Here is a 16,300-nt window from a genome sequence, read left to right as displayed (position 1 = left end):
GGGGACTAGAATCCAACCATCCAGAATTGAGCCCCAAATTCGGATTAACTCAAAAGGGTGAACCGGATGGAACACCAAAAAAGAAAATATATATATTTCAATAATTTCATTGCTTAGTTTACTTTCAAACATGCAATTATTTTTTTGCACGTTTCATTACCCAAAATTGCAAGCCATCAAGCATTATTCAACCTTGAATTATAAGGGTTGAATAGCATATGCAATGGTATGATTAGAAATGGCTAAATGACAAATGATACACATCATATTGATTATCTTGCTAAATATAATGCAATTGATAAATCCCAAAAATATTGGGAAATTATAGAAAGATAATAGCTTCTCAACAGCAACATAATATGAAATAATCCTACAATAGCTAAACTTAAACCACCTAAATTGTTTATAAAAGATTCCACCATACTATTGACATCATAACCCAACTTGACAAATACCCGATTAGACGCGGGCCGGAATCCAAACCAGAAGATCCAGATTTGTGTGGGATGGAATTTGAACCAGCGGGTTGCGGGGTAGCTGCAGGAGCCATATCAAAACCACTGAAACCTGTCATCGGAGGTGAAAGGGAAGGAGGGGGAGCCGCCACTGGCAAGGGTGGAGAGGAAGAATTAGGCAGTGAAGGTGTTTTGTTGATATCCTGCAACACCCCATCTATTCCATGACACCTGATTGAAGACCCAGCAACACATATGTCAGGGCTGATTATCTTAACATTGTTAAGGAAGAAGCTCTTACGCCCATTATTTGAGACTTTAAGCATAAACTCGGGCTCTGATGAAGGAAGCATCGATCCTGTTGGGAAGCGGATTAAGTAGTCAAACCTCAAAGTGGCTGGTATCGAGTGCCTGAGCAAGAAGTTAAGCACATCATTTTCAGGTATCACAGCTTTTGCTAATAACCGGTTGTTGGGCATCAAGAAGGTTACGTTGCTTGGGATCTTGTCTGTCGAAACCATATTTAAAAGCATGACAAATGCAAAGTAGTTAGCTCTTTGCATTTCTTCAATAGCAGTGTTAAGGGTTTGATTTGTTAAGGGGGCATCTTTAGCAATGGCCGAAGGCATCAGCGCCATTACAAAGAGTGAAAGAGCAGTGTATATGGCCATAGTTGGCAGGGATCTGTGTTTGTTAAGAAAAGAGGAGGTTTCATATGCAGGAAGAAAGTGCTTAAAATAAGATACTAGATCTTAACTGAAAATGAAAATCAAATTATATAGCTTAAGACATGCAACAATGCTGGTTCAACAACTGAAAGTTCACAGTTTCTGCGTTTTCGATATTTAGCAATCATAAACTTATCATTCATGAGTTTTACATCTCAAATTCAGATGAGAACATTTTAGTTGTAGTTACTGGAAGGTTGGACAACATGTCACCTACTCATATTTCATTTCTTTATTTTTTAACCTAGTTAAAAATTGCCATGCTTTTGGGATTGTGGTTTAGACAAGATCCTACATCAATTCGCCTGATAATTACGCAATAAACTCATTGCAACAAATGGCACAATCTGAAAGACTGAAGGCGTTACTTCACAATAATATCTTTCTGAAAAAAATGTTTTTACTGAATCATACAAAAATGAACGAATATTGGGGAGGGGGGGGGGGGGGGGGGGGGGAAGGGTAGCATATTCTTCCACTCTAGCTCCTGGAGTCATTGGTGAGCCTTAGTAACATTGCTGGATGATATGACTCGCATGAGCGATTAACTCATAGAGCAGTCAATAAAGAATATGCAAGAAAGTAATTTTATCTAACCGAATTGTTTACCTTCTAAGGGAACTGAAATGAGCCTCCGATTTGGTCAGTATCTGATGGAGGTTTGATAGCAACCCAGAGGAGGGAAATCGTAATAGCAAGTAGTCCCGACCATACGAAAACAATAGTAGGTGTCCTCCCTCTTCTTCCCATCAGACCTTTAGCAAAAGGGTACAGATGTGCCAACACCCAAAAACTGAAGAAAACCCCACCTATCAGCTTACTCCACTGGGGTATAGTACTGTAAATTGTACGGCTAAACCCAACTGCTATGGCTATCAAATTGAGCATCATGATCAGAATAGGTGGAATCATCAAAGATGTCCATTTCACGATGTAAAGATCAGCAAATTCATCATCGTTCTCATCACCGGAAGATTTAGAAGTCAAGGTAAAAGAGATTTCAATTCCTGCCACCACTTTCAGCAAGCCTTGGAGCACTGCTGCAAGATGAGCACTTGTCCCTCCAATCAACCAAAACTGTTCATTTCGCCACCATTCCTCCAACTGAATGCCGGACCATTTGATCTCAAGGATAGCAAGCAGACAGAGAGTTAAAGTAATGATTAGTAGATAGGTGAGGAAAGTGACATTCAGGGTTTGTACGATGAACTGGCCGGAGAAGAGAGAGAGTGCAGGTAGGAAGCAGTATACAATTAGGAAAATAGAGGTGAAAGGATAGATACCCACATTAAGGTATGCAATTCTTTGCAATATTTTCATTTTTGGGCTGGCAAGAAGGGCATTATTGCGGGAGAAGAAGATTTCAACTGAGCCAGTGGCCCACCGAAGAACCTGATGGAGACGATCAGTTAGATTGATTGGAGCAGTCCCTCGGAAAGCATCTCGTTTGGTGACACAGTACACGGACTTCCAACCTCTGTTGTGCATCCTATAACCAGTGACCACATCCTCTGTAACAGAACCATAGATCCAACCCACACGCTGCCCCCATTCTGTCTTGTCCTCATACCAGCAAGAAATGGAATTGATTGCCTCGGCAACAGTTGTTGCATCAAGCAACTCTCGGCCAATTGTGAGAGCGCCAGGTGGCCTTCCATTCTTGACTGCAGGGTGATCAGCCAGCGGACGGCCTTGGTACTCTGCCACAGGGATTGAATCAATAAGGAACCTAGAGTTGCCGAATTTCTTAGGAAATGTGGCAAGAGGCATTTCTTCATCGTCAGAGTCGTCACCCATTCTCAGAGCTCGGTTCTCTTCAGCTGCTGCGCGCATTTTGCTACGTCGAAAGCAGCAATCCCAGACACTTGGAGCACGGTCTTTTGCACGAGGTGGATCAAAGCCATAAAGGGCCATTCTTCGGAATAGACAACCAGTTCCGACATAAACTGGGCCTTGAAGCCCATCAAGGGCTCGCATATTAACGTCGAAGAAAACTGTGTTATTGTTGGCATACCGATCAGAGGGGTCAATACCCTCAAACCTTTGAGGGAACTGTACGTAACAAATGCGATCCCCACCACGGTCCATCATGAAACACATGCCTTCTCTCATTGCTTGGGCGTAGTAAATGTAATGGTCACAATCCAGGTTGAGAATGAAAGGACCATTAGACATGATTGCAGATGCTCTCACCAATGCATTCATGGCTCCAGCCTTTTTGTTGTGATCATAGCCAGGGCGCTTCTCACGTGACACATAAACCAGCAGGGGAAGGCGGATGTCAACTTCTGTGAGGTCAAGAAGCTTGGAATCATCAGGAACACCTACAAGTGGTTCTTCACTAGGAGGCTTGAGCATAACCTGCATCACTTACAAAAGGCCATATCAGCACATCTGATCATAAAAGCATTAATCTATTTAAGGCTTTAACAATCACTAATTTACCATCAGACTAGCTACTCCATAAAATAAGTGCTCAGTTTGAATAATGTATACTTTGGTCTTTTAACACAGCACAACCATACACAATCCTAGACCCAAACATAGTATGTCCCTAAGATGATATACCAAAGGATAGAGTCCCTCAATTTAACAAGGAAAGATACTTGTGGTCAGCATTTACACTACTAATCAATGCATGATTTCCAAATCCATTTGACAAATTTTCCGAGTACAAAATGCCACATGTAAAATTTGAAAACATTTTACCCCACATGGACACATGGTACCCCTCTACAGACTCTCTTTCATAATCATCTCATCAAATTAATTATGTCCTCATGACCCTCCACCAAAATACATAGCAAATTATATGTAGAACCAGGGGTGGATCAAGAGATATGATTATTGTAGTCATGTAGTGATTATTCTAACCAGTTTTCTACAGTTTATGGCACTAGATTTTTCAGTAGATGTATTGGTTTAGCGTTCAATGACATCAATCATCATTGGTCATGAAATGAAGAGTTATCAAATGTTACCTGTATGATTCCTGCATGATCTCCCTTAGAGTGTTCAGGAGCAGGATGATTCCAAGTACCAGGCCAGTGAGTTCCATCAGCCATCCAAGTAGCTTTCGGAATTTTCACAACCTCGAAAGGTTCATCGGTTGGATTTTGTCTCTGAAGTTTAAGGGCTTTGATTTCTTCCCTGGCATGGTAAGCATCAGATCGCCGTCGAATAGACTCAGGCAAACCATTGATCCGAACCTTGAATTCATCATATTCTCGCTTTACACGCCTACGGTCTTTAACAAAGTCTGGGCGAACTTTATTCTTGTATGGATCCTTCTTCAGATTAAAGTAAGAATCAGGATTCCTTGGCTCAATATTATGTTTACGGCAGAAAGGGACCCACATATGGGCAAAGCTTGCAGCTTCAGCCATGGCCTCAAAGGTAAGAAGGGCACCACCATCATCAGAAACATAGCAAGATAGCTTTTCCACAGGATAATCAGCAGCTAGGATAGACAAAATAGTGTTGGCAGTGACAAGAGGAGGCTCTTTCTCCGGATCTGCAGTAGACACAAAAATATCTATTCCAGGGAGATCAGATCTTCCAGTTGGATTGTTAGAACTAGGTGTCTCAAACTTCTCTTTCAGAACATTGAGATCTGTAGCACGATTTATGGGGCAGAGTTTCGGCATCTGATCAAGAAGCCAAGAGAAGGCAAACCAAATCTCACAAACCACAGACATGCCCCACAACCATAATGCATCCTCATTTTTATGTTTAACTCTCCATGCAAGAAAGAAGCCGAGAACAACCATTCGCACAAAAATGAGCAGCCTGTAGTAGTGAACAAGCAAAAAATTAATACTGCTGAATAAACATTGTAAAAATAATAATAGAAGAAAAAACTAGAAGATGTAAACATAACAGAAACATTACCGATAAGGACTGAGAACAGCAGCAGGAATCTTCACTTTCCGAGTAAGTGGCCTCCACGGTTTGTTCATCAATTCCTGAGGATCGTGAACATCCCCATCATCTCCATTACCATCATTTGGAACTCCCTCTTTTGGCCAAATAGCATTTCCATAACCATAGGTCCCCTTTGTTTCAAATAACCACCGACTGTGATCAAATTCTGCAGTCTGACTTCTCATCAACACCGACTTTGTCGATTTCATTAACGACAATCTCCGCTCCATCTTGTTCATTCCGCCTGCAGGTGGAAGTGGGAGTGGTCTTTCACCAGTTGCTGCATCCAGCTCAGTATTCTTATAAGGTTCCTTACAACCAGGACACAATGAGTTCCCAGACTTGACTGCATCAATGTAGCAATCCCGACAAATCTTGAAATCACATTCACAAGGAAGAATATCCTCTCCCCTCTCATCACTCATCACATTCCCATCACATCCAGGGATCGCACAAGAGGATCCTTTGGCACCAGCCATCTGTGGATGGCTAGCTTCAGAATCAAAAACCTTGTCCATGAGATGAGCTCTTGTAACACTATTAAACCCTCCAGTAAAAAGAGAGTTGGAAACATATTGCTCTTCAACCCTTTGTGAAATGGTGTGGTCCATTGGCTGGTTATCAGGCGTTTGAGGTATCTGCACAGTATACTGTGCATATCCTGAACTCAAAAGTTCACTATCAAGATCATCCCTCGAACGGTTAGTATAGCGACCAGAGGACCGTCGACCAAAGCTTACAGTTGGAGGAAGGGGAGGTCTGAGTTGCTGCAACTCAGATGCATCAGTGCTCGCTGATAGATTCGAGCGACTTTGCTTAAAAGATTTAGATGCCATTTGTATATACCTATCCAGAATCCCACAAATTCAACAATCAGATACTTCAACATTTTACTTATTCATTGACATACATAATTCATATTCTGCTAAATTTCAGCAGAACCAATGGTAATAAAATAAACAGCATTATTTCACCCAGATTCAAACACAGGTCAATAATTATCAATACTGCTGACTAAGAATAAGCAAGAAATCTGAACTAACACAAGCTTCACTACTATTACTACTATAAATTAATTATATTCATACTAAACTCAGATCTTTAAATCAAATTTAAACCACCCCACAATACTAATAAGCTCTTTAATTACTAACTTGCATCATCACAGTAAAAGAAATCAAATCAAACACAAACAAAATTCAGATCTTAAAACCCTAAATTCAACTGAAGAATCAATACAAAAATCAACCCAAAAAATACCCTTTACTAACAATATAGTTTAAGTCATCCTTAACACAAAAAAAAGGAAATAAAATAAAAGCTAAACTAGAGCAATAGCAGCAAAACAAAAACAAAAAACAGGGGATTAAAAAATTATACAAAATAAAAACATGGATTTAAAAATCCATTAAAAAAAAATTAAAGCTTACCACTTAGAGCATAAAGGAAGAGATCTTTGGTGGGATCTTAGTAAAGAAGCTTCAAAATCAAATCAATGGCGAAAAATAGCAGAAACATGCTGTTCTTGTTCAACCCAAAAGAGAAGAGATAATAGATTGTAAGAAAAATGCAATGAGAGTTGTAATAATTATTGCAAATAGCAAAGCTAATATGGAAAATTTAGATTTATGGAAAAGTTTCTAAAAAAAAACCCAGATTATATTAAGTCAAAAAAATTGAGAAAGAATGAAAATAAATTTTCTCTTCCCAAAAAATTAAATTAAATTAAAATAGGGAGTATAAAAAAAAATGTGAATTAGCAAAGTTTGAAAATAAAATAAAATTTGGTATTTGTGAGAGTAAGGTTCACACGGAAGTGTGAACTGGGAAGTTGCTGCTTCCAGTGGGTTTTATTACATTGTTCATGTGAGAGATTAAGCAAGCTACTCTACTATTACACGACACCGTTTTACGCGTTTATTTGGATATTTTTTTTTTTGAATATAAAGTGCGGTTTTTCCGTTAAAGTGTACTTTTTCTTACTAAGTTCAATAGGAGTACAAGCGTTTTATACTTTTGTTTTGTTTTGTTTTGTTTATACCTTGTCATGTAAGAAGTGTTTGTAAATGTGGGGTGTAACGAGATAGTAATGACTAATGAGTAGAGCATGCCTATGTAGCTCAAAAAATATAACACATGAAAATATGAAATACAAGTCTATCGAGATGATAAACATATTTAAGATAAGTAGATAATAACAGGGTATGAATGACATTTTTTTTATTAAATGATGGGTATTGTTGTATAATTAGTAGGCATAATCGCATACGTGGGATTAATGTCATGTCTACTTCATCAACAAACTCCGTTAATAAAGTAGTATTTTGCTTCATCAAAGCCTGACTGATACATCACTTTCTTGCATACTCCATCGAAGCTTCCTCGATTTCCACCATCTTCGAAAATCAAGGTAAATGGTAGCTTCGATAGAGGACATGGGCTTAATTTCACCCTTTATTCATAACATATTAGGTTAATTTGGCGATGAAGTCGCCATAGATGGTGGTGTCGTCGCTGGAAGAAGGTGGTGAGGAAGATGGTGTCGGTCAAAGGTGGAAATGGTGATGTCGGTGGAAGGTGGGTGGAGATTGAGGAAGGAAGGAGGAAGCTTCAATGATGGTGTATGAGCATTTTTGTGTTTGTATGCATTGCTCCACGGTGGCATAACATTAAGTGTGATCAGACATAATTCTTTACCTAGCATATGACATGTCAAAAACATAATTGCTAAAAAGTAACTATAGAGCCACTAGATAAACATTATCCTTTTTTATAAGATCAATGGAGTCGCCTCCTACAATAACATAATAATCCGTTTAATTTCCGGATCATCAATTAAAAATTCACTTCATACAGTACTATATATAAAACGACAAATAAAGTTTATTTTAGGACTTAAACATTAAGTTCATCACGCCATTCTTCATCTTATCTACCAAAATTAATTTTTTTTTTTTTTTTTTTTTTAAAAAAAAAAAAAAAAAAGAACACATTTAAAATGAAGTAAGTATCAACATCTCACGACATAATTGAATACATATAACTATATAAGATCACATTGAACAGAACAGAAGCTTCCCTTACTTGCCATTTTGCCAAGTAATTGGCTAATCCAAAATTTTAAAAAGTAAAGTACTTGATAATACTGTTATAGATTAGAGTTTCATTATAAGACAAAAAAATAAAAAATTGTATTTTATTAAAGAACAAAATAGAAAGGAAAAAATGTCAAAGCACATAGCAATATGTATGGGGACAGTCATTGTAACATGCACTTTTGATTTTGAGCTAACCTGATAAAAGAAATTTGCTCTAACATCTTTTTGTTGCAACAAGTATTTAATCAACTATTCCGTAACATATTTGTCAGTAATTCTTTATTGTAAGTTAATAATAACCACATATATGAAAATAAATCATCTAAATATGTCAACTGGTATGGAAAGAAGACATTTTAGGAGGCACAGGTGCAACCACTTTGCCACCTAAATTGAATCCTTCCTAATTATTTTTATAGTTCATATACTTTTCAATTCTTAAAAGTTTGATACTAACTTGTTTGACATTGGTAATAATCATGTTCTAATGTGGTTATTTGGGCATTCCTTACACGGTTTCCTCGGCAAATTATAAAGTAGGACATGTATATTGTATAAGATGTACTAAAAGACAATTGTAAATTTAAAAAAATCATACCATATTTATCGTAAGAACATTACATCTTATTGTATACACTCGAAATTTTCCAGAAAATCCTGTATCTCATTTCTTGCCTTACTTTTAATAGATACAGAGTACTAAATTAGTTGGTATAAATGAAGCACTAATAATGGTCTGATCTCGATCGAGATCAAGAGGAATATACTTGCTGGCATTCCATGAATTTGCAAATAAAAAGAAAATTAAAGTCGAAGGTACAATATTCATGTGCACCGCCTTTATAGTCTTTGCTACCTTAATCATTTCATATACTTCACTAATTTATAATTTATTATTAAAGGCCTAATAAGGTCATTGTCAAGATACATATAGTCAAAATTCAATAATGATCTTGTCAAAAAATAAAAAATAAAAAATAATAAATAAACAAAATAATAATAATAATAACATTTGATGAAAAAAGAAAATAATATGCTTGCAAGATCTAAGCCGAGAAGTATGGGAATAATGGATGTTGTCTTTTTCATGCGAGGACCATTATTATCCTCATTGTCCTATTTGTTATTTTTATAGGACTGTACCCAGTATTGATATAAGCTGCCCTGCAAAATGTGGAAAGGAGCCCTAGAAAGTAAAGGCCGTGCATTTTTAAATTAATATCAATTCAAAATACTCCTTAGTTGGGACTGTTCAAGTAAATGTTCGAGTTAACCCAAAGTTGGAAATTTTCAAGTGACATCAAAGTTGACATAACACATAATGCTTAAGAGTTTTTCTTTATCCTTTTTAATTTCAATGCATATGAATGCCAGACTATCCATACTTTACTAATGCAACATCCTTGATGCACTGCAAGACCTGCGGTGGTTTGTGATCAATCATCATCCTTGGACCTGCAGACTTGGCAAAACTCACAAGTTCTCATCACAAGCCAAAAGTAACCGCAGAAGATAAATTAAGGATCGATAAATTAGATGATAGGGTTTAAATTACATTACCCATAAGGAAAAATTGTATTCTTTGCCAAAACAAACATAAGAATGACATATTACAATTTGAGATTTGAGCAATCTATTCCTTGATCCAGATAGTGAACACAGTGAGACGTATAACTGAACTATTATGAACATGTGAGTCCAAAAAGGCAATTCTACATCAGCAATAAGGAATTACAAAAAAAATATGGAAGGGGTTATCTATAATTAAATTTCAGTCATAACAAGGGACCTGAGATACTGGAATTCGACTGCCTACATTCACATGTGCATATGCTTCTGGATCCCTGAACCACACGTTGTGATCTCCTGATATGAAGTTTGATGTTCACCAGCTTACCAGCAATCTGCAGCATCTTTCTTAAGTTAGCAGAAAATCAACAGGGCAAAGGACGGGAGGGGGGAGTTGTCCAGTACACATTTAACAAGCATGCCAAGTTTGCAGGGCAAAGGGAAGGGTTTGCATGAAATAGACAAGGTTATGAATCGTAAAAGCAAACCATTCTCCATGTCAAGTCTTCAGGACCCAAAGGCTGTGCTGGATTTGAATAGACGAAATGCCTCGAGTACTGAAAATAAAAACAATTTCAGTCATAAATTATCATAAGCAAAAGACAATTAAGATAATTATGCTAGTTCATAATGGAAATCCAAAACAAACCCAAACACAGTTTAGATACCAGGGTGAAACACTCTTGTTTCTTTTACATTACATTAAAAAGGCGCACGATAGGCAATAAGCAGATGAGAAGAGATGGTTCAATCATATTTAAAGATGCTTCTAACATTTTTGGGCTTATTAGGCGGCAAGAAAATACAAATTTAAAATTACCTTGGCCAAGAATTTTTGTTTCTCTTTGATCTCTGAAGGACTAAAACCTTTAAGGTGGGTTAATAGCCAACCCGATCTTAAGGCATCATTTGATGAGACAAATACAGCCATCTGCATACATAATGACATAAAGAATCTTGAGTATAAAATTCAGTTCAAGGTACTAATAACATGAACTTGATTATTTGACGACTTAGTGAAAAAAGCCAGCAATTTGAAGCAAAAAGCGAGCAGCATAGCTTAATAAGATGCTAATTCACACCAATATTTGTGGGTTTCTGATAAAAGTAACAAATCATTATTTAAAACCAATTGCATCCAAATTAAGCTATCCAAATGCCTCCCTTTTGGAATAATGAAAGATACCCAGAACTTAAACATCTAGAAAATTTATGCAAATGGCAAGAAGCAGCATAGGCTGACAAAACGCTAGATGCTAATGCACGTCACAATATACGTGGGCACTATATACTAGTAGCAAGACAATAGATGATACTATTCTATGCATGTGGGCAGGCTCAGATTCGGTTTGTCGAAGGATTGGGGATGGCCACACTTAGGGCCCGGCTGGACTAACCGCTTGACTCGGATAGGAGGCGCAAGCTGGGCAGGAAGCTAATTGGGGGGCCCAGGGATACTAATTGCATCCAAACCAAGCTTTGCAAATCCCATCCTTTAGAGAGTATGGAGGAGCCAAGAAGGTCATGCAGCCAGACAGCATACAGTAATGGCAGCTCTTGAGCTATCAGTTTAAAGATTAAAAAGGCAAGAATGTACGACAACAATCAAGCTTGAAATTCACATCCACCTCAATTTAGTCTTCCAACAAAAAAGAAAAGAAACCTAAGTCTAATAATTATATTACCATCAGAGAGACAAAAGTGAATCACAGTCGAAGAGCTTTGCAAAAATGAATATGTAATATCTTTACATTCACTACAATCAGTTCAGTTGACTACTGATTGGTCTGTCAGTAATTAGTGGCTAGCAGCCTAGTGCTAGCAGTTAGCATATGCTAAATTACAGTTCAATATATAACACAATAGCAGTAATTGACAGATAACATTAACACCGAATATTGTGGACGGAAGAAAAAGGGGGGAAGTTACAAAAACAAGATATTATGTTTGATAAACTACTGTTAGTCCTTAGCAGTTTAACATGTCCAAAAACATATGATGACACAAACTATGCTAATTCTATTCACTTGAGAGGTGTGCAAAAAAAATTCTTTTTAGGGTCTTATATAGTGAAAACACTATGTGAAACCCGAAAATCATAATTTTAATTTGAAATTTTCCTAACTTAAAAATTGGTATGTGAAACGCTAAAACAGTCCAAATGGCATTGGCATTGCGATAGTCCATAGCCATACCTTACGATAGTCAATTATTCCTTCAAATGGAAGCTCCAGCTCGTCACTGACTATGACAGGGATGCAGCCACTAAATATAGCATCAAACAGTCTTGCAGATGATGGAGTATCACCAGCTGGGCTCAGGCAAAAGATGGACCTGACAAGCATGAAAAACTACTCAGCTGCATCCACAATTTGTAGGTGTAATATACTATTCAGCTAAAAATCCCAACACAATTGAATGTATTGAAAATTAAGAAAGAAAGAAAAAAATAAGGAAGATTGTCCAAGTGAAGTTCACAATTCTCACTTGCGCATTCCATTTTGGGCTGCAGCTTTGCCAGCCTCTCCAGATGTCCCTTCCTCAATGACTACACCATCAGCACCAGACAGCTCTATCACAAGTTTTGATCGGATCTTTCCTCCCTAAAAAGCAGGAACAGCAATATAAGTAAAGACATTTAACATCTTGTGTGGTACTTCCAACAAATGTCTTTCTTCTTTCACAAGCATTATCAGACAAAAACTTTATTTTCAGCAATCAAAAGCACCATTGCTTTTAAATAACTAGAAAGAAAATCATAAGACATGTACACAAAACATTTGCCTTAAGCTCAAATTTAACAAGGCAGAAAGAATGATAATGATTAGTAACAATATCCAAGTCTAATCTCTATCCAGTATCCACTTCCTACAATTCATAACATATTCCCACTTTCACATTCCACAGAGACTTAGAAAGTTCATTAGACGGCATTGCAAAGGTAATTTGCCCAAATATATAAAAGAACATTCAACTTTTTAAGGAACGCTATACAATATCATAAAGGTATTGCAGCAAAAGAATTAGAAAAATGAAAACATGTCGATAGACTTAGTCTTTGATACAAACCCATTTTGGAAATCTCAAACTGCAGTATGTATTACCATGCATAAAAAGAGTAGGAAGTATTTCAGTTCAAGTTACTACCAATAGTCCCAAAACAACACAAATCATCTATGATAATTCCAAATAAAATACTAAAAGCTAGCTATCATGAGAAGGTTCCTTACTGCATTTCTTTTAAGTCTCCCACGAAAAAATAGCAGTGTGCTTCTCTTGGACTCATATTCACGTAAACAATAAGAGTCGCAAAAGTCCACATTAGAAACATATGGCAGAATCAGGTCTTTCTCGAGGTAAACCTGGCCAGGCTTGTACCTAAATCCAACACATAGTATCCAAATCAGCCACATTAACTTCTTAGGTGGAAATTAAATCACAAAAACAATCACAAACCAGTTTCCTGTTGAGTCCATGTCAGGTAATAGCCAAATTGCGGTTTTCATAAGTCTACGAACTGATTTAAATGACCAGGGATGATGAACTGGAAGTATGTGGTCTCTTCCCCCAGAACGCTTCCATGCCGGCTGATCAGTCACCCATTTCAAAACTTCCTACATCAAAGCATAACATACAATTACTTAACAAGAACATTCAGCTACAGAAGAAATCATCATCTCACAGAAAAAGATTGGAGGAACTTGGCCAGCTTCAGGGTATTGACTAAGGCCCCACAACGATAAAATGTCGGTTAAATATTAGGCAAACTACTATTGCTTCACATAACCAAAAGGTTAATTCAGAGTTTTCTTTCCAACATTTAGGAAATTTTTATCAGTCATATGCTTTGTTCAAGACCATATATCAACAATAATGTATATTTGGTATCTAAACTTAATGTTATTGGTGCATAAGTTTACTAATAGTTAATGTACAGATTTTTTTTTCCCACCCAAACTTCTCCATAGTGTTAATTAATAGTCAGAATTTCTATTTAGTAGCGCATTAACACAACAACATAATCATTAAATACATACCTCTATTTAGTAATTTATAATAATCGATTATATAATAGGATTAAAATTTTACAGCCTAAGTAAATCTTCCCTAAGATTTTGCTTATATAGATGTGGTGCTAGGTCTCTAGCTTTTGCTCCCTCAAACTTTCAGGAAGAAGCTGTCAACATTTTGTTAAATAGCAAAAGGAAAAAAAAAAACATGAGGGGGGAAGAAACAGAAATATTGAAATTATGTGCACAGAAAACCTCATCCAAGTGAGCTCCATGCATTTGTGAGTTAAATTAAGCATGGAAAAGAGGAGTAAGAGTGTAAGACAAACAGACTAGATCAACAATCATACAGAATTTGAACTTCGGACCTGAAACTAAATCCACATTTTTACAGAAACAATAAATGATAAATTTCAATCTCAAATTCAAAACTGTTTTGTCTGATGAGCTGAAATCATAAAAAGACTTGGAGGTGATTCAAAATTTTGGATACAATTCTGAAGAATCAAAATTTCATCAGCAAAAACTTCATTGACATACACACAACAATTTTCTCATACCTCTAATCATAAAAGGACTTGGAGTTGATTTAGAATTTTGCATACAATTCTAAAGAATCAAAATTTCATCAGCAAAAACTTCAATGACATAGACAAAACAACCCATTGCAAAATTGCACAAATCACAAACCAGACATCAATGCGAGGTTTAATTAGAGCAGGAAAAACAAAAGCGAAGAAAGTAAAATGAATATCAGAGAAGCACTCACACCCTGTAAAGTGCTTTGCATTGCTGTTTCTCCATCAAGAAGTAGCTGATAGTGGTGAAAAATGGGATATAAAATAAATCAGCTTCCTCTTGCTTGTGAACGCGTATGACGTTTTTTAACAGCCTTTTTGACTCCGGAGCAATCAGATCAGCCCAAAGCCAGTAGTCCACAGAATGCTGTAAAAGAGTAAACGAAAGTATTCAACAATCATTCTCATCCTTAAACAGATAATCACAGGTAACAGCACTATAAAGGAAACTGAACTGATAAGCAATCCACACCAATGTACTTACAAGTCATAAGTAATAACCTTGTCCCCATATATCATGAAACCATGTAGAGTACCTAGCAACCAATTCAATTTACCAAGGGTCGAAACCTAAATCTTAATAGAACTTTCTTACTCTCCCTCGCCACTTTCCCACTTAAAAATTAAGTAGCTCTTCATATCTAGTAAATTAAATAACACATTCTCAAATTACACTTACTATTTTAGGAATTGATTCGTAGTTTCATGACACGATGCTTGTTATCGACAACTGTATGATTAAACAAGCGTAATTATGGTATTTTAAGCCAAATCGTTAACAATAGTTTCTAACCAATGCAGCAATGCTGCCTACTAAATTAAGGACGATGGAGTTCAACTAAAAAGGCAAGTAATTTAAGTTTTGTGAAGCTCTAAGTACAGAGTTGCCTCAAATTTCCTTCTGCCTTTTTCGTTATCGAATTGATTTTCGAGTTTAGTTGCCCGAAAGCACACACTAAAATTCCGGTTTCAAAATTTCTCAGATGATAAACAAATTGATGCTTCAACACACAGCAATAAGTCAATAGCTAATCAAATCAAAACTATATTTCCATAAGCAGAATCAAAGTTAACAAAATATGCCAGAATCTCAATAGAATAGTGCAGAATTTCACCTGTTCGATAAGGCGATGAACAGGACTACCATTAGAGGTCAAATTGGAGGTTTCTTTATAAGTATTCCGAAACAACCACAACAAATCATAAGTAAATTTCGAAGGCATTTCATACACATAAACCCTAATCGGCATAGAACCAGCAGGATAATACGATTCATCACCAATTCTCTCATTCTCTCTCTTCCAAATCAAATCATCCAGCTTCTTCGCACTCTCATCGTCGGTGGAACTCGCTGTATCGTCATTCAAATGCTTGGGGAGCTTGTTCGTGAGGAAATTCTCGAGCGATGCGACGAAAGAGTACTCGAAATTAGGGTTAGGGTTTGGGATTGAGAAAGAGGATTTGGAGGAGAGAGAAGGAGTAGCAGAGGAGAAGAAGAAGACGATGAAGAAGAAAGTGAGGAGAGAGAGAATGATGATAATGATTGGAGAACTGTAAATTGGTCTTTCTCTTGAGGAAGATGAAGAAGAAGAGTGGAGGTGTTTTCCTGCCATTGTTGGAAGGTAGGAGAGAGAAAGTGAGCAGGAGAGTGAAGTGAGAAAGTTTTGAGATCTCTGTTTGTGTCTGCTTTCATATGGTGATCAATGGTAAATTGATGGAGTGACGGTAGAGGAAAGAACGACACTAGAGTAGCGCGTCGGTCGAGCCGTGCTAGCTCACGTTTTGGACCCGTTAATAAATAGTCATGCGGTGTTGGACTTCTGGTGACTTTAAGCCGCAACAACAAATGAATTCGAACGAGGAAAATTAGATATCATGTCTAAAGAATTTTTTTAAATAAGATCGTCTAACCATTAAGATTACATTGACTTACAAAAC

General features: G+C 36.9%; 2 protein-coding genes across 6 annotated transcripts; both read right to left on the bottom strand.

Moving 5' to 3' along the window:
- Positions 1-679: 679 nt before the first annotated feature.
- LOC145562596 (cellulose synthase-like protein D3) lies at positions 680-6,935 on the bottom strand. Of its 5 annotated transcripts, none has more exons than XM_081622924.1 (5): positions 6,538-6,935; positions 5,075-5,953; positions 4,165-4,972; positions 1,793-3,544; positions 680-813 (listed from the first exon to the last, which is right to left on the bottom strand). In XM_081622924.1, exons 2-4 carry the CDS (start codon positions 5,941-5,943, stop codon positions 1,796-1,798), a joined length of 3,426 nt encoding a protein of 1,141 aa, XP_081479050.1. In that variant the 5' UTR covers positions 5,944-5,953; positions 6,538-6,935; the 3' UTR covers positions 680-813; positions 1,793-1,795. The 5 variants fall into 5 exon arrangements, with proteins under 5 accessions (XP_081479050.1, XP_081479047.1, XP_081479049.1 ...); XM_081622921.1 differs by having other exon boundaries at positions 729-866; XM_081622923.1 differs by lacking the exon at positions 680-813 and adding an exon at positions 828-963.
- A 2,796-nt stretch (positions 6,936-9,731) lies between these two features.
- On the bottom strand, positions 9,732-16,094 carry LOC145564214 (putative arabinosyltransferase ARAD1). The gene is made up of 9 exons (XM_081624545.1): positions 15,478-16,094; positions 14,556-14,729; positions 13,231-13,388; positions 13,005-13,152; positions 12,262-12,377; positions 11,970-12,108; positions 10,595-10,705; positions 10,263-10,331; positions 9,732-10,109 (listed from the first exon to the last, which is right to left on the bottom strand). The coding sequence occupies exons 1-9, from the start codon at positions 15,973-15,975 to the stop codon at positions 9,981-9,983; spliced, it is 1,542 nt and encodes a 513-aa protein (XP_081480671.1). The 5' UTR covers positions 15,976-16,094; the 3' UTR covers positions 9,732-9,980.
- Positions 16,095-16,300: the final 206 nt, after the last annotated feature.

This window comes from Chenopodium album, chromosome 10, assembly GCF_948465745.1.
Source record: "Chenopodium album chromosome 10, dcCheAlbu1.1, whole genome shotgun sequence".
Taxonomy (NCBI): domain Eukaryota; kingdom Viridiplantae; phylum Streptophyta; class Magnoliopsida; order Caryophyllales; family Amaranthaceae; genus Chenopodium; species Chenopodium album.
This window is presented reverse-complemented; position numbering and strand designations above follow the sequence as displayed.